This window comes from Aythya marila (genome assembly GCF_965140915.1).
Source record: "Aythya marila genome assembly, chromosome: 2".
Taxonomy (NCBI): Eukaryota; Metazoa; Chordata; class Aves; order Anseriformes; family Anatidae; genus Aythya; species Aythya marila.
The window spans coordinates 95,254,058-95,281,359 of record NC_139043.1 but is presented as its reverse complement, the minus strand read 5'-3'; the positions used below and the strand labels follow the sequence as shown (position 1 = coordinate 95,281,359).

Sequence of the window (27,302 nt, the reverse complement as noted above, 5' to 3'; positions counted from 1 at the left end):
TTACTAATACAGCACAACGTTCGCCTGCTGTCACATCATACTGCCACAACCATGCTCCAAATGTCACATTAGCAAAGTCAGGTTAAAATCACTTTGTGTTATAATATTTTCTGCACTGACCTTTTGAAGGGCCAGAGTGAGAGGAAGGCTTAGCTCCTATTGCTCTGAGCGGGAAGGCAATTTTCTCTTCTAAATGCAAGAAGCACATGCTTTGTATTTAAGAACCTGTTGTAATTGTTACATCCTCACTATCCACCCAACTTTCTGGGTGGATTTTTCAAGCATGCTTGTAAAAAAAGTGAAATTGATTGCTCAAGGATATGGGTCCTTTTGTACATAAGACATCTTGTTCTTTCCAATATGAGGGTCAAGGAGCACAAATGGAAACAGCTCAGGAATCTGCTTCTCCTGATGCTGTCAGCTTTCCATTTTAACACAGTTCAGGACAGAATGTGGAGCTATTTGCCTCACAAGGCTTACGAATTACCTGACCTTTTTAGATGAGAGCAGGGGATCTGTATTACTAATTTGGGAACTATAGCATACTTTTAAATGAGGCAAGGGTCAACCATGACTTTATGATAGATAGGAATATGTTTCCTTGTCCATAGGGACAAGCTATCCAGCCTGCTCAGTGTAAAATATGTTGTGCAGCTGTACAGGATCATTTTAGGGGAGACCCTTTCAGGAAGGTATTTCTCTTTTCCTTTTTCTTCAAACTAGCCCTTATGCATAGCCCTAAATGTTCCAGCCATGGACAGGGAGGCTGTGACAGAACCTTCCGTGTCAAGGGGGGGTTCTGAGCACCCCTACTGGGACCAGACAAGTGCCGTATCTGGTACAATACAAGGAAAATGTTTACTATACATATACATTCCTACACAAGGGATTAACCATCAAAGATTGCATACGGTCTTCCAAGGAGAAACATGGCCTGAATTCGATGTGCAGAAAGCAGCTTAAGGAGGAAATGTGTCCATTGTATGGACATTAAAGAAAGCAGAAAGGACTATGCTGGTGAGATAGTGAGGTAACAAACAGCTTTGTGTCAGTAGTCAGGGATCATATAAAGTAGCATTTAGCTCTAAATCACGGTTCCCTATTCCCGCCTGACCCTGTTTGTTACGTACATGGCATTAATTTGATATATTTTTTATTCTGGCAGTAGTTTAACAAACTGACTGTTAAATTTTCTGTGGTGAAATCAGTTTTTTAAAGGCTGATGTGCTAGATATATCTAATGAATTAGTTTACTTACAAAGAACTCATCCACCGCCTGCCGTAGTCATTTAAGGAAATATATGCACTCCAGCTGAAGATAAAAAATACCAAGATGGCTGGAATTGTAAGAAAATATTTTTCTTAACAACCCACACTCATGTTCTCCTTTTGGTTTCAATTTCTGAATCAATAACTCAAGAGTAAGATAACTATGACTCAGCCTCTTCCTCTCTGGGGACAAGGGGGAGTTTGAGTCCATGGTAGGCTTTTTTTTAGGATGTTTTTCCTAAATCCTAAATGTCTATGCTTTTTTTGACTCCCAGAGTCTGCAAGGGGGAATTTGGAAAATAAGCTTACTCTGTGAGCTTACAGTGACGACAAAGGGTCTATACTGCCACTGGGAATAAAGGAATTGAAAGCTAATATTTCCTGAACTGGCATCCCCACTTAGTTTCTTTTGAAAGGGTGTATGTGTGATAAATTTCTGTTCAAACAAGTCAGCAAAATTCACTGAATAAAGAGATGCCTATCAGGGAAGTAAAACAAATTTAATATAACCATTTTAAGTAACCATTTTAATTCAACTCAGAAAATGACACCTATCCTGTTGCAGAGTATTATTTAAAGTTGGACATTTAGAAACAAAAGGGTAGAGAAGTTTGTCTCCTCCTAAATCTGTTGTTTACATATGCTCATTTTATAGTACCATGTTTACAGAATCAGTCTTTAATTCCTCTACTAGACTGCAGTGATGATGTATGGAAACAGATTGTTTTTCCAGAAACAAGAAATTTCAGCTTAGAGGACAAGGGGCCAATACAATGACTGCATGACCATCTATATTTGGAACTGAATTAGTACATACACACATTAGTACCTGACAGAACAAAAATGAAGAATGATTAGTTTGCAGAAAGGGGGACTAGTAAATTTTAAATGGAATTTAATCTTTCCACACCCTTTATACAAAGCTGATATCTGGATTAATAGTGTTCCTGTGCTGTCAATGTTTTGGTATCAATGTCTGTATGACTTCTGTATGATTCACAACTGTTTTTGATCACCTACACAGAGAACAAACCCATCTTCACTGTTTTTTAAAGTGTTTCTTGTTCATCTTCTTTATCTGTAATAGGTTTAACTCTCACAGTGATTTTGTTTTCTCCTAGCACTATGATAATATTGCCTACAATCCCAGAACTAGCTCTCTAAAAGAAATTTTTGTCAAAAATTCTTTGTTATAAAATTCCATTAAGTCAGAGAACCTGTCAGATGTTATAAACTTATCTCAGTATGTCTATCCTACAACTGCACAAATCTTTACATGCTGGGGTGATTTATTATTAAATAATGTTTTGCTTTTGTTTGTTCAGATGCTATAATGTCAAATAATAAATCTATGCACTTCTAGTGACCCAGATAAATTTTCTTTTCTTTCCTTCTATTCATTAATAATTAAAGTTGTTCTATCTCATGGGTTAGTATTCATGGGGAATATTTGAACTACAGGTATGGTGTCATTGATGGTGTCATTGCAACAGACCACATTCTCTATTAATTATATCAAATGAAGGATTTTCCCGCATTATATACCAGAGTCTGATGGATTTCTCAGAAATCTTCTGGCTCTTTTTATCCCCTGAAGAAATTTTATTACAACTGCTTTCAGAAAAAGTGAACCTCTCCAAGATGCCAACAGGAGAGAGGTTAGGAGTCTGAATACTGATAGAAAAGAAAAGAAGAGAAGAGAAGAGAAGAGAAGAGAAGAGAAGAGAAGAGAAGAGAAGAGAAGAGAAGAGAAGAGAAGAGAAGAGAAGAGAAGAGAAGAGAAGAGAAGAGAAGAGAAGAGAAGAGAAGAGAAGAGAAGAGAAGAGAAGAGAAGAGAAGAGAAGAGAAGAGAAGAGAAGAGAAAAGAAAAAAGAAAAGAAAAGAAAAGAAAAGAAAAGAAAAGAAAAGAAAAGAAAAGAAAAGAAAAGAAAAGAAAAGAAAAGAAAAGAAAAGAAAAGAAAAAAAAAAAGTTTAAGTTACAGTACAAATAGGAGAGCTCTGCAGGAGACATTTGACAATTCTTTCAGGTCTTTCTCATCTGCTGTTTCTTTACAGTTTGATAATTTCTGGTAACTTTTTGGAACTGGATATGTCAAACTTTTGTAGAGATAAATTATTGTAAAATTATTTTCTGTTGTTTTCCAGCCTTTTTTTTTCTTTGCTGATGGCTTTGAAATGTAGTCTTTTTCACTGTTATTTAAGAAAGTGCCTGAGACACTTTTGTACAAAACAGGGACAGAGACCCATCAGTTCCTATGAAACTGTTTGTACCTCAGAGTATACCAGATGAACTGATGTGGAATCCTATGAAAACTACAGCTATTTCTATAATGCCCGTACTTGTCACAATAATAATTACTTGCACAGTCCCAATCATCTCTCGGGGGATGAACTGCTCCATAAAACCTTGTACAGGCACACATACACACAGATAAATAGGTCTCTCCTGCTTCTCACACAGGCCTTCTTCTCTTGCCTGAGGGCAAAGAGTTAAACCAATTCTTTCTAACTATTCTGTGCTGCTTACTACAACTTTGGGTTACAGAGTACTCAGCTACTCTAAAACTTCTTCACACAAATGCTGATGGCTGCAAAGCTGTGGTCTCACAGAGCTCTATTCCCAAATGCTACCAAGTTGCTTGTTTTGCTCGTTGGTATATTTCCAGTTCATAGCCATATTGTTGTTGCTGCACTGACAGCAGCACCCAAGCTTCCTAGTTTAAAAGCGAGCTCAAATAAAACAAAATAAGCTGCTGTGACAACCAGTGGCTGCAGTATTGGCATATCCTTCCTGTATATCCTCTCTGGCCCTGGAATTTATATCCATGGAATATGATTTGTTTCAAACAAGGTGACTCTGGCAACTCCACACACTTAATCCCTTTAATCTTTCTTTTTGCCCTAAGACCCCAAACAATTTCTGTAGCTCTTATCTGTCTTTTCTCCAGTTTGACAGTTCTCCTGCAGAATTTGGATACCTGAATCTCAAGATAATATTCCATGTTTACATATAAAAATTAAAATAAGTAAACAAATAAATAAATAAATTATTCCGAAAGAACAGGTTACAAGAGGAACAACTAGAACAGGGGAAAAAATATTTCTGATAGTATTTAGGGAAGAAAAAGAGAAAATTAACAGGAAATGTATCCAAAAAATCATAGAACAGATAAAAAAACAGCTAGAAACAGTATCTTTTATGTTGTCATCCAACAGAGGAATGTTACAAAGGTGTGGCAGTGCTGACAACAAAACGACAGATGAAGTTCAGTGCTAGTAAGATACAAAGCAACATATAAGAGAAAAATAATGGCAGGTATATGTACAAAGTGGTTGGTACTGATAAGCAACAAGTGAATAGCACCCAGGATGAGACCCTAGGCTTACTGTGTCTGGGTCTTTAAAAATATCACAGCTGTGCTCACTGGTGGCCAAAGAGGCAAGGAGAGGTTGAATGTGGTAGGACAGAATATTGGAAAAATAGTTAAAAATAAAATGAAAAGGTTACTCTGTGGTTTGATGTATAGTAATGGATATTTTAATGTTATATGTGGCTTTCATTATGCAATCACAAAAACGGTATAAGAGTATCAGAAGAGGTATGGGATTATTAGAATTATAGAACAGCTTTTATACATGTATAAGGAAAAAATAAGTGAATGGCAAAAGCTTTCCTTTCTAAACAAGAGTTATTGATGAGAAAGATCTGTAAAACATGAATGGTATAGAAAAAAGTGAATAATGCACAATTATTCACCACTTCTCACACAACAAGAACAGGGTATGCCCAATGAATCGTGAGATAGATGGTTTGAAACAAACAAACAAACAGATGGAAGAGCTTTAATCATTCCATGCATAATTATTTTTGTGAAGCTCATTGCAACTGGATGTGTTGAAGGCCAAACTTATAAACATATTAATGCAAGATACGACAAATTGGTAGAGGATAAATCCATGAAGAAGCATTAAACCAGATAGTCCGAAGACAGCCTCCAATTCAAAAAGTGATGAAGATGCTGGCCTTTGGAAACTGGGAGGTTATAACTGAGAAACAATTATTCTATATACGCCTGCTTTTGTGCGTATGCCCATAGCTGACATACACAATACCCTTCTCTCCTGGGCACCGTCAAGTGGATACTGACCTAGACAGAGCTTGTCATCTGACCCAATATTGTAATGCTTCATGAACCAGACATACAATTAATTCTCCAAACAGAGAATCAAGTACTACAGCATTAGGCAATTGAACCACCAAAATATCTACACTTCAAATTCCACACCTTATTGTACAGACATGGGAAAAGTTACGTTTTCTATTTAGGGTTTTCAGAGAGTAAATGGTCTCTTATGATAGATTACTTAATTATCAGTGTCCTTTTTTTTTTTTTTTTTTTTTTTTTTAAGTATGTGCATGTTGGGGGAAAAACATCTTTCAAGAACTGACTGAAAGTCACTTCTTTAAATGCTTCAGCAGAAGAGGAGACACAGCACTTCCCTTCCCTAGTAGCTATTTAAATAAATGGTTAGAAGAGTCATCATGCTTGGGAAATCCCATGTTTAATTCATGTTCTGCATGAGAGGACTGAAATGTTTACCTCTTTCTATTCATGTCTATGGGCTATCCATTTGTCTGTACATTGACTCTCACTTTTTGTCCTGCTAAAAATATTGCAGCAAAAAATTCAGGACTGGTGGACCAGAAAACAGAGGGACAGAAGGCCTAGTGCTATATTAACTATTACAGTTATGATTCTCAGTTGGATGAGGGATCCTCACCTCTTCTCCAGCCCTGGCCCCAAAGATTACTTGAGAAATTTATATTCAAATAATACAGTAGATCTAAACAAAACAAAACATAATACAGATGCTAGAAGAGGAACCAAGTCTGTTTTCTCCTCACAAATCACCTAAACAGTCTACAGTTTCATGTTTATCCTGTCTTTTACTAGAAACTATTCAAAGAAATACAACAACTGGTATCAGTAGTAGACAGGTATTAGTAAATAGATGGGTATTTGTAAATTGTGTGTCAGAATCACATAGCATACACTGCAGATGAGCAATAGCTCAAAATTATATACAGTATTTCTAGCAGGGGAGTCAAGATGTATAAAAAGTCATGGTACAATGAAAACACCTATGACACTTTAGAGGTCTGTTCAACTTGTTCTTCAAAGGTTTCAATGGTAGCAATATTATGATCCCTTCGGAGTTTAAATATCCTTCTCATTAGAAAGTCTTTCCTAATATGTGGCTTAAATATCTACTGATACTATTTAAATCCCTTGCTTCTCAGCCAGACGATGAGACGACAAGACAATTTTTTCTATTTTTAGCAGAACTGTCATATGTTTTGACCATCATGTCTCCTCTTTATGCAACCTAGATATTTTGCTTTTTCTGATGAGGTATGTTTTTAATCCTGTCATCTTTATACATTTTTCTTGAGTCATCCCTGGACACAGTAGTTAGCTGTAGACTTTTGGCACTGGCTACAGTAGAAGTATGCTATTATTTATACATCCCAAAAACAAAATTTTTATTTTTCTTCTATGTTGTTTTGCTTATTCATATTCAGCCTGTGGCCCACCGTAACCCCTGCCTCCTCTTACATATAACTATGGCCTGGTGAGTGTTCCCCATTTTTTATTTACCCAGCGTATTATTCCCAATGTAGCACCAGGCACTTGACCTGGTCAAATAAACAGATTTTATAATAAATAAACAGATTTCTTTTCTTTTCTTTTCTTTTTTTTTTTTTTTTTTTTTTTCCATGATTATTTCTTCAATTTGTTAATAAGTTTTTGAATGCTTGTCTAGTTCCCCTGGAGCTTGCTGGCTGTCCCAGGGACCACTGTGCATTTGATAACTACACATTGTAGTTCATCTTCCTAACCAGTGAAGACAACATTCAGTGACTCCAGATTTAAGGCACATCCTTTCAGGACTCTCCTTGCTATATCTCTCCATTTTAGGAGGCTATTCTTTTCATGAAAATGAGACTCAGTTTTGTGAACACCCTGTAGCTACACATAGACAGTACTCTCCTAAATTGTTTAAGTGTCACTGGCAGCAAAAGAGCGAAGTGGTATTGCACAGAGGCAGTGTGACTGAAGCACAATGCCTAAAATTTTTGAATCATCCTGCTAAATGACCAGATTTAAGACAAGAGAGCACCAGTGTGGCTTTGTATACCACAGTTCTACCAGGATGAACTGGTATTGAAACATTTGACAGTATGTTGAAAACTATTTTTTAAGAAGGATTTCAATTAGAAGGGACCTATTAAAAGTTTTCATGTTGTCACAACTAATGGCCTTGGAGCTGAAAAAAAGTTACCGTCTATGCATTTGCATGTGGTTTGTTAGAAAATTGCTACTGCTCATTCTGTAACTGTTTATTGGTCTTCAACAGGATGTACTGATCACTAATATAAAAAATTAGTAGTCAGGAAGACATGAATGGCCACAATCTAACTACACTGCTTCTGATATGCAGATACAGTGGAGTTGATACTCCATTTCTTAGGTACTCCTAAGATTTAGTTCACCAAACGAAGTTTTTTGATTGCAAGTAAAGCACTCCGGTAAGGATGTCAGAAGCAAATTTTCGCATTTCCTTAATTTATTCCTTTTTTGCATGCAAAATGATTCTTTAAGGATAGAGTTATCTTTTCCATAAGGATCCAGCTGTATTTACTACCCAGAATAAACAAAACTCAAATTGTTTTACGTCCTTATTGTTACATGAAACTAGTGAGTCTTTAAATTTCACTATTCGCATTCTGATCAGCAAACAAAATTCTGTATTCCTTTATTTACTTTTCCCCAAAATTCATATCTGACTATTCAAAGGTGATCCTTAATCTCAGGGTGAAAGGGGGAGGGAGAGGAGGGAAGGAGTGTGACACAGCCATTGTTAAGCATTTTATTCTCATTTTGTACATATGCTGCTGAGATAGAGAAATCTGAACCCACTGATTCTGGATATTTACCACCACAGACTCTGTATATTTGACATGATACATCTCAAACTTGATTTTTCAGAATTTTAACGGAATATTTTGTGTCTGTTGGATTATATTCTTTCAACATTATTCATAGAACGAAAATCCACAAACTGGTTCTGCAGGATATATATTAGACAGTATACCATAAATATAAAAAATATTGAAAGGCAGTTAGTCTCATTATTTATATGAATTCTTATGAGAGCAGGAACCCAAAGTAGTTTGCTGAATTGTATTTAAAATAATAGAAGAAAACTTTTCCAGAATTGAATTGATACCCCTGGAGAACAAGGTGTTGTATCTGTAGGTGATTCTGGAGAATTGCTAATGTTTCCTTCATTGAAATGGTTGTGGACACCAGACAAGTCAGAGGTGAGTAGATGAACACAGACTCCATGAAAGCAATCCTGGAATCTCATGTACCTTGTTCTTAAATACAAAATAGACATTTGTTTATTTGTATCTGTTGAATAAAGAATAACCTACGGCTTTTACTGTAGAAAATCAGTAATGGCTTTTCTAAGAAAACCAATGGTCTTAAAAACATAGCCTACTTCTTAGACTACTGCCTGGCTTTTGAGTTGAAACTCTTGAATTCTTTGACCTTTTCTTCCCAAAAGCACACAGCAGGTAACCATCCTTCTGTCTTCAAGTTTTCTCAATATGAAGTACCCCAAATGTTTCCTCCTACCTACAAGAACCACGATTTATATACATTTCAATGCTGTCTGTTTTCAATTCAGCTTTGCTTTTTTAGTATATTTTTACTCTTTTACTTTTTTATTCAGCTTTACTTTTCCTTTCCAATCTATTCTAGCACCAAAGTCTTAGGACCAAAGTCAATAGGAAAATGTCTGAAAGCAAGGTGCTTTTTAGGCTCCAGTCAGATGAATCAGCAATGATCTACCACAGTGAAGCACTCTGAAGAATGGGTATGTATCTGTCCTTGCAGCTTCCTGTATCACTGCAATCTTCAGTCCCAGTTTTGCAGCTTCCTTCCCTGTCTCCTGATATGCACATAACAGTTGCCAGGATCCTCTACGAGCTTACAATTGCCAGGATCCTCTTTCAGCTTCCACAAGCCAAAAGATTTTGGCCCATCTACTCCAACTACATGTTTGACAACGACAATAGTCCTTTAATGGCATCAGTGGAAAAATTGCTTCATTCAGAAAGATGCCAACTTTCAAAAATTACATGGATATTTGATCTAGACTGGCAGACTGATCTTTATTTGTCAGTAAGGTAGGAGAACAAAATGCTGTTACATGTGCTTTGTGTTCTCTGCTGAATACTAAATCATTCCTGAGTGATATTCACAATCTATACAGCAGTAAGTAGTTTGGTCACAACTATCCCTGGCACCATCTGTTTGAACACTTGCAAAACTAACAGAAGCTGAAAAAAGGGAAATGACTAGCATGAGTTTTGGAAAAATTACGTCTACCTCCAAAATTAAGGCAGCTATTCAAAATCTCATTACAGTGTACCGCAGTTACCCTCTGAACCCTCATGGCTGTTTTCCCTTGCCTCTGGCAGATGTCATTGTCTACTTTTCCAAAGCCAAAATGTTTGCACATAATCTCATTAACACAAAGGTTTCCAGCAAAGATTTTGTGTTAAGGACACCTGGACAACTTTCTCTTTTCAACAGTTTGTCAAGCAGCTTGCAACATGGAGGCTTTCTTTTTCCAGGGAAACATCAAATCATTTCAGTTTGAGCACTGCCCTTTGACCCTGGGAAAAATGTCTTGCTCACTGCCTGTCCTTCTCAGTTTTGTACCATTCTGCCTTTTAAGCTCTTGTTAGAGTTGTCAGGCACTGTCTGTCCAATACTGCAGGAAACAGAAATTGAAGCTCCTGAGTCCATCACAAACTGAGTTGTTTTTCTGCTCTGGCAAATGAGGAATAGAGTTTCTGGCCAAGAAATCCTACTTCTCGTATATGATTACCTACTTACTTGTTTTATTTTTCTGCATTGATTTATTGGTGATAATTGTGTGTTTTAATTCAAGCCATTAATAAAACTATAAACCATTGCAGATGAAGAAATGACTGTGGAAGTACAGAACACTGATACTGATGATTCCCAGTTACATTTGGATAATAAGCTACTAATGCATTTAATATATGTTATACACCGTTAACACTAATCTCATAAAAAATAATAATTAAAAAAAGACATCTTTGATGTTGTCTTTTCTTTTCCTAGAAATCATGATGATTTGTATCACAGTTCATAAAAAAAATGTTAATGAATTAGATATATATCTATCTCAAGCCTGATAGCACCTAACAGCTATAATTGCAAAGGAAAAGCCCATTTACCAATTTAAATACTGGATTTAATTAGCTTCTTTCCATTATTTGGATCTGCTCCAATAGTCCAAGATTTATTAAAAGTTAATGTGAATGTTTTGGAAAGCTTTCCTACCAATGTTTTATAGATTCTTTTTTAAAAATTACAATTTCTACAGGTATTTTCTACAACTATGCCATAGGTATAATAGCCATGTATTAAAACTGTAACAATGAAAGAGGAAAAGAAAATTTAAAAAAAATAATAATCTGTTAATAGCTGGAATATCATTTCTAGTTAAAAAAAAAGAAAAGTGTTTTTTCCCTATTGTTTGTTTCTTATTGTGAATATCATTCCTTATTCCAATTTCTCATATTTTTTTACATTGTTTTCATTTCCCAAATTTTAGTGACAACAAAATTTAAAACAGAATTCAGATGTGTTGATGGACTATTGCTTGTGTGAGAGATAATCCAGCCCTTCTTCTGCATTTCTCCATAGGATGCGTGGGTTACAATGAAAACAAGTAGGCTTTTTTCCTGTAGGTTGATGGGAAACATTTGGTTGATGATCAAAATCCTGAGTATGGGCCTGAAGCAGTTCTGAAACAGCCATTATGTAATGGCAAGGAATTATAAAATGGGCAGCTGTCTCCTCTGTTCTTATTGACCCAACAGTACTTCAACTGATCGTAAAGCCATTGGTGCTAAATAGCATCTGTTGCAAAACTGGAAAACATTATAAAGAAACTCAGATTTCAAAGGCTGGCAATAGAAGTCTGTCTAAAATTAGCTATCCAGGTCTTCAGTTGTTCCTCACGATTAGTTCAGAAGATGCATGTCTCACCTCCCCATGATCCCCTATCACATCATTAATACACAGAGGGAATGTGCCAAACTTCCTCCTCACTTGGATGCTCTAGCAGGGTGCAGCTGCCTTTGGCAGAATGCACAGGGCCTCCTTCAGACTTCTGAGGAATAAACACCTTTTGTAAAATCCTCTTGTAATATTTACTCATGATTCTTTCATGTTGCTGTAAATATTACTATTATGAAAAAATGGGAGGAAGGAGAGAAGCAGAGGAAGCAATAAATATTTATCATCAGTGTTGAGCAGTGATTTCTAAATTATATTATCATGAGATGGCGTCTGCAAAATTTTAGTGGGTAGAAATGCTTCAGGGAACATCAGTTAATAGCATCAGTTGTAGATGTGAAGACAAGAACAATCCTTAAGATTGCTTTTGTAAATTAGAATGAGTAACAAATCCCCTCAAGTACATTGCTGTTCATTAATAATAATGCCCATACAGCAGACAATTTCTGCTCAAAGGATGAGCCTTTGAAATTGGTCAGCAAGATTATGTTTAAAGTGATCTCCTAAACGGAAAGAGTGAGCCTCTTTCTTGTGCACTGCCTGAGAAGGATTTGCCATCTCCATTTCTCACTACTGCTCTCACAAGACCACAAATATGTAATTATTTCCAGCTTTATCTCAGTCTCAGACTAGGAATAAAAACAATAATTATGTTCTATGAGCTGTAGAAACAACTATGACGTGTCTTCTGTGAATTACCATTTCAGCAGAAAACTTTATCAAGCAAGCACCTTGTCCTGGCTGCAAACAACCCTTGACAAATCCTAGTATCTGCAAGGTGGGGCTCCATCTGTGGTCTCTGCTGCTGAGACCATTTCCTTCAGAATGAGCTTGGGCTGAGGGGATGGAGCAGTCTTGGTGAGTCACATTGCAGGAGACTGTTGCCTCTAAGGGATGAGGTTGGCAGTTTGCATCCTTTACATGCTGAAGCTCTGCCTCCAGAAAGAACTTTTGGCAACCAGTTGCTGAACATCAAAAGCAAGCCTTCAGAGAGCACAAATGCTAACTTGAAAGAGCTTAAGAGAAAAAACAAACAAACAACAACAACAACAACAAAACCTCTCCAAGACCCTCTTCAGATTCAATTTCCAGAAATGACTGTACTAAGGACTAGGTACTAAGTGGATCAGTCTTTCCGACAGCTGTTGTCTGCTGCTATAGATCTACAGTTTCTATGTGTATGTGGATTTTCTGAAAGGAAAATACTTGGAAATATCTCAGACCACTATGTGTACAAAACACAGTACTTTAAACAGGTAATAAAACAGGTAATTTTTTTTTCTAAGTACCTTGCTGCATCTTCCAAGCACTTTCTTTTAAAAGTAACTGCACATATTTTTTTATTAAAAAAATGTTTTTTTTATTTAATTAAAAAAATGTTTTATTAAAAAATATGTTTCATTAAAACATGAAACAAATACCATCAATACATAAGTTTGAAACTGCATACATAATTGTAATGAAATAAAAATAATGAAAATGTAATGTAAAATAATGTAATGAAAATAAAATTGTTTGTAACCTACCTTGGAACTGTGTAAACTTGATGGTTCCCATCCTCTCTCCATTTCTGAAAACAACTTGACCCTAAATAAAATAAATAAATAACTTTTAAAAGTTTTATAAATCTCTCATAATATAGTTTCATTAGAACTGCAGTTATTTTCCATTTACTATTAAAGTACCCAAGTAAGGTTTAAACACTGAAAATAGTAGATTCAGCCAAGACTGAAATAACTCAGTTAACATCTCCTTAAAGATTTCTTCCACATACTTTAAATGGCCTTAGAAAGTTGATCAGTGTCATCACCCACAGTTCGAGAGTGAAAATGGAAATACAATAAAGCCAACAACTTGCTGAATCCCAGATGACTGTTTTTATCTAGGATATGAAAGTTATTAAGAGTCATTCCAGAAATGGTTCTATATTTCATTCATTGTATGGTTCTCCAAATGGCTATTTAATCTACCTGTATCAATGATTATAGATACCAGAAGCTTTTGTGGTGTGTTTTTGTACTATATCAGCATGTATTTCCAAGTGTTGTTTTCAAATGTGATCTCTGTAAGACAGTGCTACCCTTTGTTATGCTACATGTTGTTACACTTCAAATTAAGGTCACCTCATCACCTATCCCTGAGGCTGAATCTGCTCACATATCCCTAGCAAATTACTCCCATCTTTCATTCCATCTTTCTGAGTTAAATTAAGAATATATCTTCTTAATTTTCTCTTTACTTCAGCTATTTTATGATGGAGTGTGAAAGAACAGGTTTTCATTCATCTATGCTAAGTAGTATTTTTAATATTTTGAACTTACAGTGGAATGCTGAATGTTGTCAGTATAGGTCGCTGTTTTACTCTACCCCCAGTTTCGATAATTATTATCATCCATCTCCATTAATCTTTGTTTTAGCAGATATTAGAATAAGAGAAACTAAAAAAGCATGTACGGCTACATACATTTCTTTGTGTATAAGTCCCATTATGGGTAACCTTTCTGGTCACAAAGGATGCAAGACACAGTCATATTCAATTTACAGAACAATGCAAGAAAAAAACTTAACTTTTACACTTGCTATAAAATGTGATCTTATATATTATTATACTATTGTACCAATATGCTGTCGATTGGAATTTTAAAAGCAGAAAGAGACTCACTGAGATCAGCTGGAACCATACCAAGGGTGTGTAGTGCTCTTGGGTCTACAAAACACTCACCCCATGTTTCCTGCAAAGCTACAGAATACCACTCCCCTTTGGTAAATACAAGAAGACACATTTCAACAAGTGTAAGCTACCATGTGATAAGGATTAGAAACCAAAAAGCCCAATTTGTGACAAAAAAAGAGAGCAAGAGAAATGAACACTGGTAATAACACAGATTCTCTCAACAGCTACAGAAGAGCACAGGAACTGTTTCTGTTGAAGTCCAGCTGGAAATAAATCTAATTCAGTGGCTACTACCAGAGCTCAGGGAGACAACATAAAAAATTAGCAGGCAGATTTACGTGTGCACCTTCGGAACTTTCATCTAGATCTCCCTTAGTTTGGAGAGTTTCTTAGTTCTGTGGCCTGTGACAAAGAACTCTCTAGTTAAATTTTTCAGTGTGTATAAATTACTTTTTGATTTGCTTTTAAATTTCTTGCCTTTTACTTTAACTCTGCGTCCTCTTATTCTTTCATTACAAGATAATAGTATCGCAAGTTGTAGTTTACTGGAGTGTTGGAGATAAGCATACAGCAAGAATCATTGCTATCATCAATGATGACAGTCATCTACGACTGCCATCTATTATTGACAGTATAATATACCAACTCATGAATTTTTCTGGATTCCCAGTGCAATTGGTTTGCAATATTATCATTGCCTCTTGTAATATCACCGTACGTTTTCATCATGCAATAGGACAGACCATATGCGTCTGCTGACTAGAGATAAATATATACAAACTCATTGATATGTTATGAAACTATCAATTGAACATAGATGAGATCTGAATGTTCTGAATAAATGTAAAAAAAATTAGATAAAATACATAGGAGGAAAAATATTATCTATATTTATATAGAGAGTTACAGAAGTATTTGTTTTTAACAACTCTTTGCTAAGATTTATTGCTTAGAATCATCTAACCAGTAGAAAAACAAAGATATGGGTGATGATGAGGAAAGAATTATAGATTAACTCGTGAAAATGTCCTCGTTATCTACAAAATTATTCAATCACAATATTTTACCTTCAAAAAAGCTTACTGAATAACGTTAAAAAGTAAAATGGGTTATTAAAATAAAAAAAAAAAAGTCTAAATACAGTTTGATGAGTCCTGACATTGTCTTAGGTATTGTTGACAAACTATAGCCATTATTTTGTAAAACACAAGACTATTACATTTGGGTTAAAAAGGCTAAAAAAAAATACAATATCTTTTAATATTCTATTTTATAAACTGATATTATTGCTATTAAGATTGCTATTATGGCTATTAACCAGTCAGTCTTTCAGAAATCTGTTTTGTAGAAACAATGGGTTTATGGATAGAAACAATGGGTTTATGGCATAAGAAGTGAGTTAAAATCTGATGGTTTTCTATGGCCCACATCAAGTCATTTGTTTGTTATCAATATAAGATATAGCTAGAGAGTTATTTTCTTTATAGTTGAGATCCATAAATTATTATTATTATTATTTTTCTTTATTTAAATAGTGTCCAGCACATGTGCAAGGACTGCAGTTTATGGTGTGACTCACTGTAAGGACAAGATCTGATGAAATCCATGTGGATATAACAACAGGCAAAATCCTCATTGTGTTTTGGTGACAATAGTCATAGTTAGATACTGATTAGCAAAGGGAACAGTGATTATACAGATGAGAAGTACTTTTCAAAAGAAAAGTAATAGAAGTAATGTTAATACTGACTTCAGAACATGATTATTGGATTCAAACAATATTTCCCAGTCATGTAATTATTTTACTTCAAGAGATGCAAAATATGGTATCTTCCCTTAACAAACATTTCAATCAACTAAAAAGTGAACTATATTCACTTAGATCAAACCACATAGTCTATTATACAATAAAGTAGTTAATCAGAAAGAGCTTTCTTCTTCAATAAACACACATCATAACAATGGATAACAATAGAAATCACACAGAAATCATAGCACCCATTTTATTTTCTTCAATCTACAACCTACAGACTATTTTTTCTTTCTTTTAAAGTAATTTTCTTCACCAGTTACAAAGGTGATGCTACGGTAAATACCAATTCTACAACAGATCTGCCTAACTCTCCGTTATGGACAAGCAGTTTGCATTGGCAATTATCGTTGAAAAGTTGGTGGGAATTAAATAGTAAGTGTGTGGCTTGGAGTCTGATACACAGAGATGTGAACAGAAGGTGGAAGAGAAGCTCAGTCTGGCACAGAGTTCTTGAAATATATTTCATTATTGCTAAAAGCTGTAGAAGCTCATGTTGTGTTTTTTTTTTGTTTGTTTGTTTTGTTTTGTTTTGCTTTTTTTGTTTTGTTTTGATTTAGTGATATCTCCAAATCCAGCTGCTTTTCTTATAATTGTTTGTCTTTTTTTTTTTTTTTTTTTTCCTAAAAAGACACATTTTTTTAATGTGCAATTTAAATGATGAAAACCAGAACTGGACCGAACATTTCAATGTTAGTCTCACAACTGCCACATACAAGAACATGACCCTTCTGTTTCTTCTGCACATTGCCTTCTTCTGTGTGCTCCATTTTTATAAGCCTAGCATTGTTTTCTGTCCTACTTGCAGACACTTGGCTATACAGCATAACTGCATTTCACCTTATTACTAAAAAGACAGTTTCTTCTTGAAAATGTACAGTCTCCCTGGATGTACAATCTTCATCTTCTTTTCTTCAATTTATGTCATTTTAAGTCATCAGTCCTTTATTTGTGGTGAGAATAAGAAGTTCACAACAATCATCCATTCATACTCATAAAATATTTGCCAACATTAGTTTTAATTTAGACACATGGGACTTTCCCTGTCATTATAGCATTGTTAGTCATTTGTCTACAGTGGAAGCAGCTGTTTCATATATTTTAATATTTTAATATTTTCTTGGTTGATATTAAGTAGTTATCTTTGCTCTATTATGAACATATTAAGTTCTTTTCTAGCTATGGAGCACTAGTATTTATTAGAATTTTCTTTGCATTATCACTGACAGTTTTATTAATCTGCTCTGGACATAGGCTCATGCCAATATCAAAATTCTTTCATTCCTCATACAGCCAACACATTTTTTCATTCACGTCTTTCACTTCTTCATCACTCTATAAAAGGCAAGTTCAGAACATTTCTAACTGCTCTGTCAGTCAGGGACAGGTCTACACTTCAACTATTACTTCATTTACTTTATTTCTGCAAAGTGTCTCAAGTATATTAATCAGAGAAATAGCATCTATTTGATTTTCCACACCGTGCCTACAAAAAAAGTTGGCGTTAGTCCATGCATTTTCCAATCTGCCAATACTTTTCAAGGGTTCCTCCTCAGTTCCACTCCACTGACCAGCAATCTGGGCTACCGTGCCCTACAGGCGGGTCATCTCCCTATATAGCAGTGCTTATCCCTGGCGGGTTTCCCTGAAATGCCCATAGCCTACATAGTCACACCAGTTCCAAAAATGACTGTCAGCAGTTTTTCCAAAAATAAATTAACTTAGTCACTTTGGGCGTTCTTCAGTTATATATGTGAGATAACGTAAACCATTTAAATAAAGTGCTACATAAATACCTGAAAACCAGTGGGATCATTAAGGCCACTGAAGTTGTAGTTTCTATTTATATAACAGTGTATTACTGTGAAAGAATATCAAGTATTGGCAGACCTGTAATTAAGCTGTCCCGTTAAGCTTCATAATATCTGCTGAAATGAAGGTGTTCTTCTAATCCTTTAGTGTCCAGTCCGGTAAACAAAGGAGACAAGGAGGGTGAAGCATCAGAGGACAGCAAACCTGAGAGCTTGCCAACACCCAAAGGGCCTGCCATGTGGCTCCCAGCTGCACAGTCCTACACCTTCTTACTAGCAGCTCAGCACTCATCAGGCCCCTAAGTGGGCTACGGCAGCCTGTTAAATCAGCAAGATGTATTCAGCTATTTTTGGTTTGGTTTGGTGTGTATGGGGATGTTGTTTCTGAATTACTTTTACAGTGCCAGACCCCAAACCAGCACAAAGGAGCAGCTAGGAGCAAGAAGCATGGCACCCTTTGTTAGTCCCAGAAGCCTTTTGGTGTTAGGCAGTCTGCACAGCCTGCTACACATCATATACACTGACATAGATTTACTCATGCAGGACTCATATCTATGCCTTCCTGGCCATACACAGAGCAAGCTGGATCTTGGCTCCACAACGTCTAGATGATGAAGAGCTACACGTTGTGAACCACAACCTCTTCCACCCTCCAAACATAACCTTTAAGACAACAGTAACCCAACAAGTTTTCATCAGTGCAAGTCTAATCTCACTTCTGAAACAAATAGCAAATTTTCAGTGGAGGGCAGCCTGCACAGAACTCTTCTGGTTTCGACCTAGTTATGTCACTCAATTAGCTGGAGACAAAGGGGTCCTTGAGCATAGGTGGAGAGAGGATATGAGACAGGCAGCAATAATATTGTCACCCCCTTAAGGACAAAGAGGTAGTCGTTACAGGAACAGGGAGAGGTGAACAAATTCAGGAGGTGAGGAAAATTATAATGGTTTGTAAAACCAACAATGCTCCTGAATCCTGAGAATTTTATATCTGTGAATAAAACATTTTAAGAACATGTGATTAAAGCAGATCTAGTTACTGCAGTTTTTCAAGCCTCAAGACTATTTTCAGAAAAGGTGTTTCTGTCAAAATTTTCAAAATGGAACATTTAAATTTGAAATGCAGGATTATTTTTTTTTTCCCTGCCTGTTTTCTCTCATATGACATTTTCTAAGAGAACTGGATAACTGAACACTGGTGTCTGGAGAGCAGCAGAAGCAGAGCAGCTTAAAGAACAGGTGTGAAGAATCTGATCTTGACTAACATTTTCTAAATGAAGCATTACCATTATTCTCAACTAAATACGTACTTGTGTTCTAGCTATGACAGAACATGCATAAAAAAAAAAAAAAAAAAAAAAAAACAACAAAAAAAAACCTTACTTCACAGTATTAAATATTTGCCTGCTCCACAGGAATAATGCTTGAAAAAAATATTTGCAAATGAGTAAGTTTCCCAAACATGAATACATGGGTTTTGGGGAAAGAAGGTAGGAAAGAAAGATTAAATGACAGAAAATGACAGATGAAATGCACAGATGTTGCTACAGAGGTACAGTGCTCAGAAAATAAATTAAAAATAAATAAATTAATAAAACAAACAACAACAAAAAAAAAAACACAGGTAATTATGATGGTGATGGAAAAAGAAAATGCTGAACTGGTGATCATCAAATCCTGTAATATTACAACCAGGAGATGTTCATCAAAATTATTAGGACATTGGTCTAAAACAGAAAAAACAGTAGCATTTTTCATTTTGTTTCTTTGCACAGCAGGTAGCAAAATTATGAAACTTTCATTGAGTGTGGATTGCATGTTTGTTTTGTTTAGAAACAGGGGTCTGGGGGTGGACTGCTCTACTGACCTCATGGGACATTTCATATGTTCCTATGTAGCTTCTTCTGTGATCTCTTTGTAGACAGAAGAGTATATGGGAAAACAGCTTTATCTCAGAGTTCTGGAAACATTCATGACCTTTTAAATAGGTTACAGAAACTGCTTCAACATGAGTGATGTACAGGATAAGCAGTTGTACAGGTTTGCATCAGAAGCCATTTGGAAATATTTGGAAATAAAAAGCATAGGAGAGAGACATAAAAAAGTGTCACTTTTTTTCTCTCTCTCTTTTTTTTTTTTTTTTTCCCCCAGAGCCAAACTGTTTTGGAAAAAAATATCCAGCAATTTTCATTTTTAAATATGGGCTTAGTGCCATATATTTGACAGGAGAACATCTCTGTTAACAACAGCTTGTATAAGTAAACTGCAGCACTGGCCATTTGTGCTCTGTGCTTTGGCATACATCTCCCTCAACAGCCTATAAGCCTACAGAATAAATGACATTCTATAGAAACTGAAGTTATATACCTATATATACACACATCTATATATTCAGTAAGAATTATTTTTCTTCTGTGATAATATGAGAGAATGGCATAACGCAGTAAGAGAGATTACACCGTTCCTTTAGTATGAACCATCTTGAATTACACGTCCTTCCCAAAAACAAGATTCCTCAATAAATACTACACTTTACATCCCCTAATACCTCTCCAAATAATGACAGGAATGACAGAGAGCCCAGCTTCCACAGCCAGGGCAGAAGAAATGGTAACCGAGGACCAGCACCTTAAGTCTCAATTTTAAGGTTTGAAACCTTAAGGTTTCCTTAGGGATAAAACAATTAATTGTAACAACTTTGTATGTCTATCATTCCATACATAAGTGCAAATATAAAGTACTGTAAGCCTTACCATGATTTTATCATGCTTCCACTAAGCTCTTTCTAAAATGAAGAGTTCCAGTCTCTTCAACCTTTCCTTTATAGAAGACGTTTTTTTTTTTTTTTTCCTAACTCCAGCCTTTATACCCCTTTTTCAATTTTCTTATTCATTTCCTGAGGAAGGCTATCCATAACTGAAACACAGGATATCGTTTGAGAGGATGCTCTTGCTGTGTACAAGGGTGCCTCTATTTCTACCTAATATTTTGCTACCTGAACTTTACCACATTTGGGACAGACATTCAGCTCCATTTCCAGGGAAGTGCAGGAATCAGACAAGGAATGGACAGAATTTCTTTGGATGGAGTTTCTTCTCAGCTCAGGGGAGAAGATGATGTCCTCAGTCATCAGCTGTCCTTGCATAAGTGTACTGTGGCCAGCACATTGTCATCAGATAAACCCAGATTAAGCTGTTCCACTAGATTAGCATTCAGATGTATACATACAATTTTACACAGCTATGCTGAAGTGAGACAGCACAATCATAGCTTTTTTGTTTAGCACAGCAAGCTGAAGTAGTGAACATCTGAGCTCTCTGTTTTACACACATTGGCAAGTCTAAGGGTTCCTGACAAGACAGTAGAAATTCTTAAGCAGGTGGAGATATGGAAAAAAAAAAGAAAAAAAAAAAAAAGTATATTAACCAGAAAATCATGCAGATAATCAAACAGTGTTGCACTTGCTGGCCAGTGCAGATGAAGAAAGAATAGATCTAGTACCTTAATGCTTTGTCACTCATACTAGAATGTGCTTGCACATTCAGGTAGGTTTATGATTAGCAGAAGGCAAAATATGATCACAATTAGTTGTCCTAGGTTTAAAAGCATGACAAGAAATAAATTAAAATAAATACCTGGCAAATGTTTTTTTTTTTCAAGTTTTTCTGAATACTGTGGGAAAAAACTAACATACACTGAAGTTGTTTGCAACAAATACTTCCATGTCTGGTGGTATAACTGACTACTAACATTTAGCCAGTTTCCTGATCTGTGAAGCACAAGCCAAATAATGCCTTCACTCTTGATGCAATTTTTTTGAGATGTGTGTACAAACATTGGATGTAAACAACCTGTCTTTCAGGGTGGTAAGAGAAGAGGAGGAAGAAATAGTCTGTAGCACTGGGACTAGAAATTCAAACCCTTTTCAGTGTGCATTAAAAAAAGTAAATTTGAACTGCAGAGGTGATGTTGAGAATTGTTCTTTTGAGGTTGAGTCCCTGATGATTTCAGTTTCTTGCTCTGTATGTCTGTAGAAACAGCATAACAGTATATTATATTCCACCACGAATGTGTGTGTGTGTGTGTGTTTTTTAAACTGTTTTTGTAAGAATGAATCAGAAGAGATGGCATAAAGCCTTTTAAGGACACCGTACTAAGCAGCAGTATTATCTGTTCAACAGTGCAATTTCAGATGATGTTCAGAAGTAATTTCTTTCATTCTCTTCAAACTCCATTAATCCCAGTGGAGAGAACAGCACAGACTGCATTTCATTTGTTCTGATGATGACCCAAAAGATGGTAGGAGCCACTACCTACCCTCTGCATACTTCTTCCTGCCCAGTCTCTGTCACATCTGCTGAATACAGTACATTGCTTTGTTTACTACACTTTTTCCAGTAAGAAGCCAGCCTATGCTATCAGCAAGGTCTTTGCATCCAAAGCAGAGCATGCTGGTATTATTCACATGCATGTGATCTCACCACAGAGATCTTTTGACTATTATTGTTTTAAGTGACCAAACTTCTTTTATTCAAAATTGCCTTAATGAGTAAGAAAAAGAAAAAAAAAAAAAAAAAAAAAGGCATGCAGACCAGCCAGTTTTACAAATTAGCATTTCAAGCTTGTTAGCCTCGTTAGCCTTGGATGATTCTTACTACTGGGTATAGAAAAGACTATGATAGGAGACTCATTTTCAGTCTTCCATGGCTACTCTACATCTGAAAATTCCCATGCAGGCAGAAATGTGAAGCTGATACCTATCGGGAAAGTCATTTGTAAACAACTAAAAGGCTGTTGCTTTAGTGCATCCATGTCTAGAACACAAACACTGAGCTTCCCTCCTTACCCAACACTAGCTCTCAAACAGGAACTCAAATATTTCTATTCAATATTCATGAAATGTCTCTAGTGACTAAAGGATTTTAAATCTTTCTATGGCAAATCAATTAAGGCAATTCAAAGCATAGGAACTATCCAGGTCATTAACTTTCTAATATATAGTTCACAGTGACAGTCACTGAAAGGCTGATTTTCCGTTTCATAATGGAACAAAGATAATACCTCATCTAAACTTACAGCAAGTTTGTAACAGCTGTTTATTTTAACCCAGATATAGTTTTGGCTTTGCTTGACAACTGTCAGAATTATTATGGCAATTAAGATGGCTTTTTCTATAAAGCTAAAGAGCCTAGACAAAACTATTTCTAATCTTAGGGCTTTAGAATCACCTTTCTTTAAAATTTCAGATTTTGCTTATATTGCTTTCCGTATCAGCAAGTGCTCTTGAAGACAGCTATGTTTGATGATAATGAAGTAGATGTTTCACCGTCTTCTACTTCCTTAGTGCTACATCCCTTCAGGTGATGCTTTCATGAGCATCAAATTCTGACCAAAAGCTGCAGAGAACAGTATTAGTGGCACTGGGCAGGGAGATTTGAACAGACTTGCCAGTGGCAGAAATGAGTTCTGGCCAACAGATTTTTTTATAAAATCAAATTAAGCCCTTTTTGTTGTCCATTTTAATCCTTCAGGGTGTTCTAACCTGTGCCAACAGCCTGCAGAGTATCAATGAGATATAATTGGAATATTTTTGAAACTTTAAAGATTCTCAATTTATATCCCTGCAGCAGTTTTAGTGAGAAAAGACATCTTTTTCCATGTTCTTCAGAAAACAGTCAGATCCAGAGACCTTGGAAGATGCTCAGTTCAGCCTCTGAGTTGTGAGAGATCAGTATCACACGTCATTAGATCCTACATAGTGTAAGAGCTTTCCAGCTGGCATATATCAGAGCTCTCAAAGGCGTAACTCTCTTCAGATGCCATAAAGTGATGCTTAGAGTAATGGGACTACTTTGGGTTCACTCTTCCCACATTTTCAGAACATTCCTGTGAAGGCTTACTGATATTTAAACATCTTTCTACTGTGATGGATTTATTTTTCTTTTTTTTTTTTTTAATAAGAAATACTTTTTTGATTCAAATACATCCTCTGCTTAAAATTAATCTTAAATCAATGTTACACTAAAAAATTGAAACATATATAGAATGCACACTCATTTAAAAGAAAAAGTGTGCTTTTTAAATAAAATATATTTGTAAATCCTTCATGATTCCTATAGACATGATTATGGGGATAAAAACAGGGCAACATATTATATTTCATTGTCAACCCTTAAGTAAAACTAGATAATTTTCAGAAATGAGGAAAGATTCCAGTTATTAGTAAATTGAGTCCACTTTTCGCATTTTTTCTAACTCAGGATCTTGTGTAAAGTCCAATTAATCACATGGAATAGCTAAGTGCTGGACATCTCTTTTTTTTTTTTTTTTTCCCCTCCAATGTTCTTGTAGCCAAGATGGTATCTACACTGTGTCATGCAGACTAATTCAGATACACCCAAGCAAGTGAACTGGTAAATTTACGTAGGAAAACACGATCAGTTTGAGTCTGAAAGTACACTCAGATTCCCAGGGTGCCAAGCTTGGTCTAGTGAATCTCCTTTCTCAGCTCTGACATAATTAAAACAGCTTCTGGACACAAACTGATATGCACAGAATTTTAAAGCATTGCTCTCAGTTCTAGCTCCAAGAGGAGCGCAGGCAGAAGGAGAATCAGTAAATTTCTACCAGAATAGTGTTACTACCCATCCATGCATTTGCAGGGGGCTGTTTTCATGTCTAAGCCCTTGGAATTACAAAACTCCGCGTGGTGAATTTCTAGCTTCCATCTTTTCCATCAGGAGACTGTGTGAGACTGTGTATGAACCTTGTCATTTTAAGTTTTCCTCCATATGCTTTTTTTTTTTTTTTAAGTCTTACAGTGCAATTTGAAATAAACAGCTCTTTCCCCTATGTTTGTCAGCCGATATTTACATAGAGAACAAGTAGTTCTCCTCTTGGCATACCAGGTATTCTCTGAGCCATCACAGGCTAAGTTAAAAACAGCTGAGTTATCTTTCCACTGGAAAAAAAAAAAAAAAAAAAAAAAAAAAAAAAAAAAACACCTATATAGGAGGTAGGCTTTTATCTACCCTGTCCAAAATATCACTCTTGCATATAGGACACTATGTTCCAGAACAGCAGCAGGGTTTGAATGTCAGCATACTGATGGTAAGACTGGGGAAGCACCCTCCAAACTACTGCTCCCTGAATCTTGGACAACTACATTATGTTTAAATGGTTCTGGTGTGTCTAAAGCAACCAGTTGCCTTAGTGCATACCCTTGCATTTTTCACTCCTGAATCTCTCCAGTCTCTCTTACCGTAATCCTCAAGGTCCTTCAGTTCTGCCCAGGTGATATTTTAATTGTCCTCTATCTTAAGAGTGCCTTTCAACTCCATGTTATCAACAAGTTGCACCAATGACTCTTCCTTTCATTGCTAGACATAAAGTAAAATAGCTGGTAACGTAAGTTCAAGAGCTGATGTTGGCATTTTGGGGAAACTCTGCTAGGAAAGTTTCTAGCCCTTTCAGTCCAGCTTGGGACCACCTCTATAAAAACAGTTATATTCCAGCTGCCTTTATTAGTCATTTTTTTCTTGTGGCAGTACATCAAGCAATTACATTAAACCCAGACAGATTCCCTCTTCTCCATTTCCCATGCAGTCAGAGAGGTCAGCAGCTCATGAGGTAAAGCTGACAAATGTATTGGGTATAGTCCAAAGAACGGACAACCTGTACTTAAAGTCCTGGCTTTGGTTTGGTACGTTCTACTAACATGTAGTGTAAATGATGTCCGCATGTGGGCATTACTAATTAAGTTGTGCAGTGCAAGTTTGTGTCTTGTCACCTGTTCATCAAGTGATGAAAGCTGACCTCTGGCAATTTGGCATATAACACACTACTGTTATTTAATAATTAAGAGACTGTTTGATATTGGCTATGCCCTTTGCTTTTACTTAGTGGCATAAAAAAATGGAAAATGAATACATTTTAAAAGAAGTACAAACAGAAAAACCTGGAAAACAACAGAAACCTAAAATTTTCACACATGGAATAAGGGCTTAAAACCTATGTTGAAAGTTTTCTTTAGAAAATGTAAAAACAATTATCTATATGTTTTTGAAAATATTTCAAAATATATTTAAATATCTGAAAAAAAGTATTTGTGTATCTGATTTGCGTGAATCAGAAGGCTGATTCATGGAGAATTTCACTCAAAAGCACAAATATATTTGATTGACTCATAATTGCACTTCTTAGAGAATAAAATATACAGTTGTAAAATTGCCCATCCATTTCCCTAACTTTTATTCAGAAAGGTCTGTACTTACTTGAATACAAGGATAGGTTTTCTGTCCCCCCAAATTAATATCCTAACAGCAGTGCCCCTGCCCTATACCCCTGAATCACACTAAGCTGGACTGAATTACTGTAAGAGCCCCAGCAATCAAATCAGCCAAACAAATTGACTGATGCCAATACAAACCTGCTGGGCCCAGTGTTGGCAGCACTTCAGCTCTACTGAAGCAAGTCCTTGAAGCTCTTTTCTGCTGAGGATGCTAAGCTGAATCATTTAGGGCAAGATCTTTGAAGGCAAGTTCAGTGGCACTGCCCTTACTAAGCCCATTTTTCTCTTCTCAAGGAAAGAGGAGGTTGCATTATACTCAAGATCCTTCTGTATCGATGTCAGTATATATACCTGCTGTCTTAGCAATCTGGCTTCTTTCTTCAGCCTTGCTTTAAAGATAGAATCATAAAATCAGGTTGGATCTCTTAGATCTTCTAGTCCAACCTTTGATCAGACCTTCAAGGTCTGAAAAGCATTTTACTTTGAATAGAACTCTGTGGAAACAAAGAAAATTTCATTTAAAGATGCAGCATTCTTGATCTTTCCAGAAAACATCCAACGCTACAATTTCTAAATAAGTACAATGAGTCGAAGTTCACACTGACAACTTTCTAATTACAGCACTCCTGCATGATGCTCCTGGCTTCCCAGAGAGGACTACATGGAGAAAGACAGAAATAACATCTAGACAGCTTGAAGGAAGAGAAATGACAGATTCCATTATTTTCTCCAGCTATCTCCTGTATCTTGACCTTTTCCTTATCTCGGTCAACACACTCACACTGAATAAAATGGAACTAAATTTCTTTTTAATATTTTGACGAACTGCACTGGTCTGAACAATGGCAGCAAACCCAGTATTCAAAGCTGCCCCTAAAAATCAGTGACTTTTATTTTTTGATACTTGTCATCAATCATACATGGTAATTGACCAAGTGTAAGGCATTCCTAGAGTGTATTAAGTTTTCCAAAGTAACTAACGAGAAGCCTTTTATTTCATCTGTCTCAAGTGAAAGTGTTATTAGAATAAAAAAGTATTTCCTTCTTTGCCACTGGCAATGAAATGAATATTTATGATGTTTTTGCACTATATTGCAGTGATCTGACAATGTTGAATTCCAGCTAGAATGAGGATACAGCACTTAAAAGGAGATCCTACTCTCTTCCTTTCCATCACTCATAAAAGGAATTAATAATTGCAAAACAGCTAACCAAACAATTTCTTCTCAAATTAGATCATATTTTATCTTCATATTCT

At 35.9% G+C, this 27,302-nt stretch overlaps 1 protein-coding gene across 1 annotated transcript in view; it reads right to left on the bottom strand.

The window, feature by feature from the left end:
- Positions 1-27,302, bottom strand: part of GABBR2 (gamma-aminobutyric acid type B receptor subunit 2) — a gene marked incomplete at both ends in the record, with an annotated part of 496,416 nt that overhangs the window by 181,461 nt on the left and 287,653 nt on the right. The window contains one exon of the mRNA XM_082753404.1: positions 12,986-13,046. Within this exon, the coding sequence (XP_082609530.1) occupies positions 12,986-13,046 (61 nt within the window). The remainder of the gene's footprint in view (positions 1-12,985; positions 13,047-27,302) is intronic.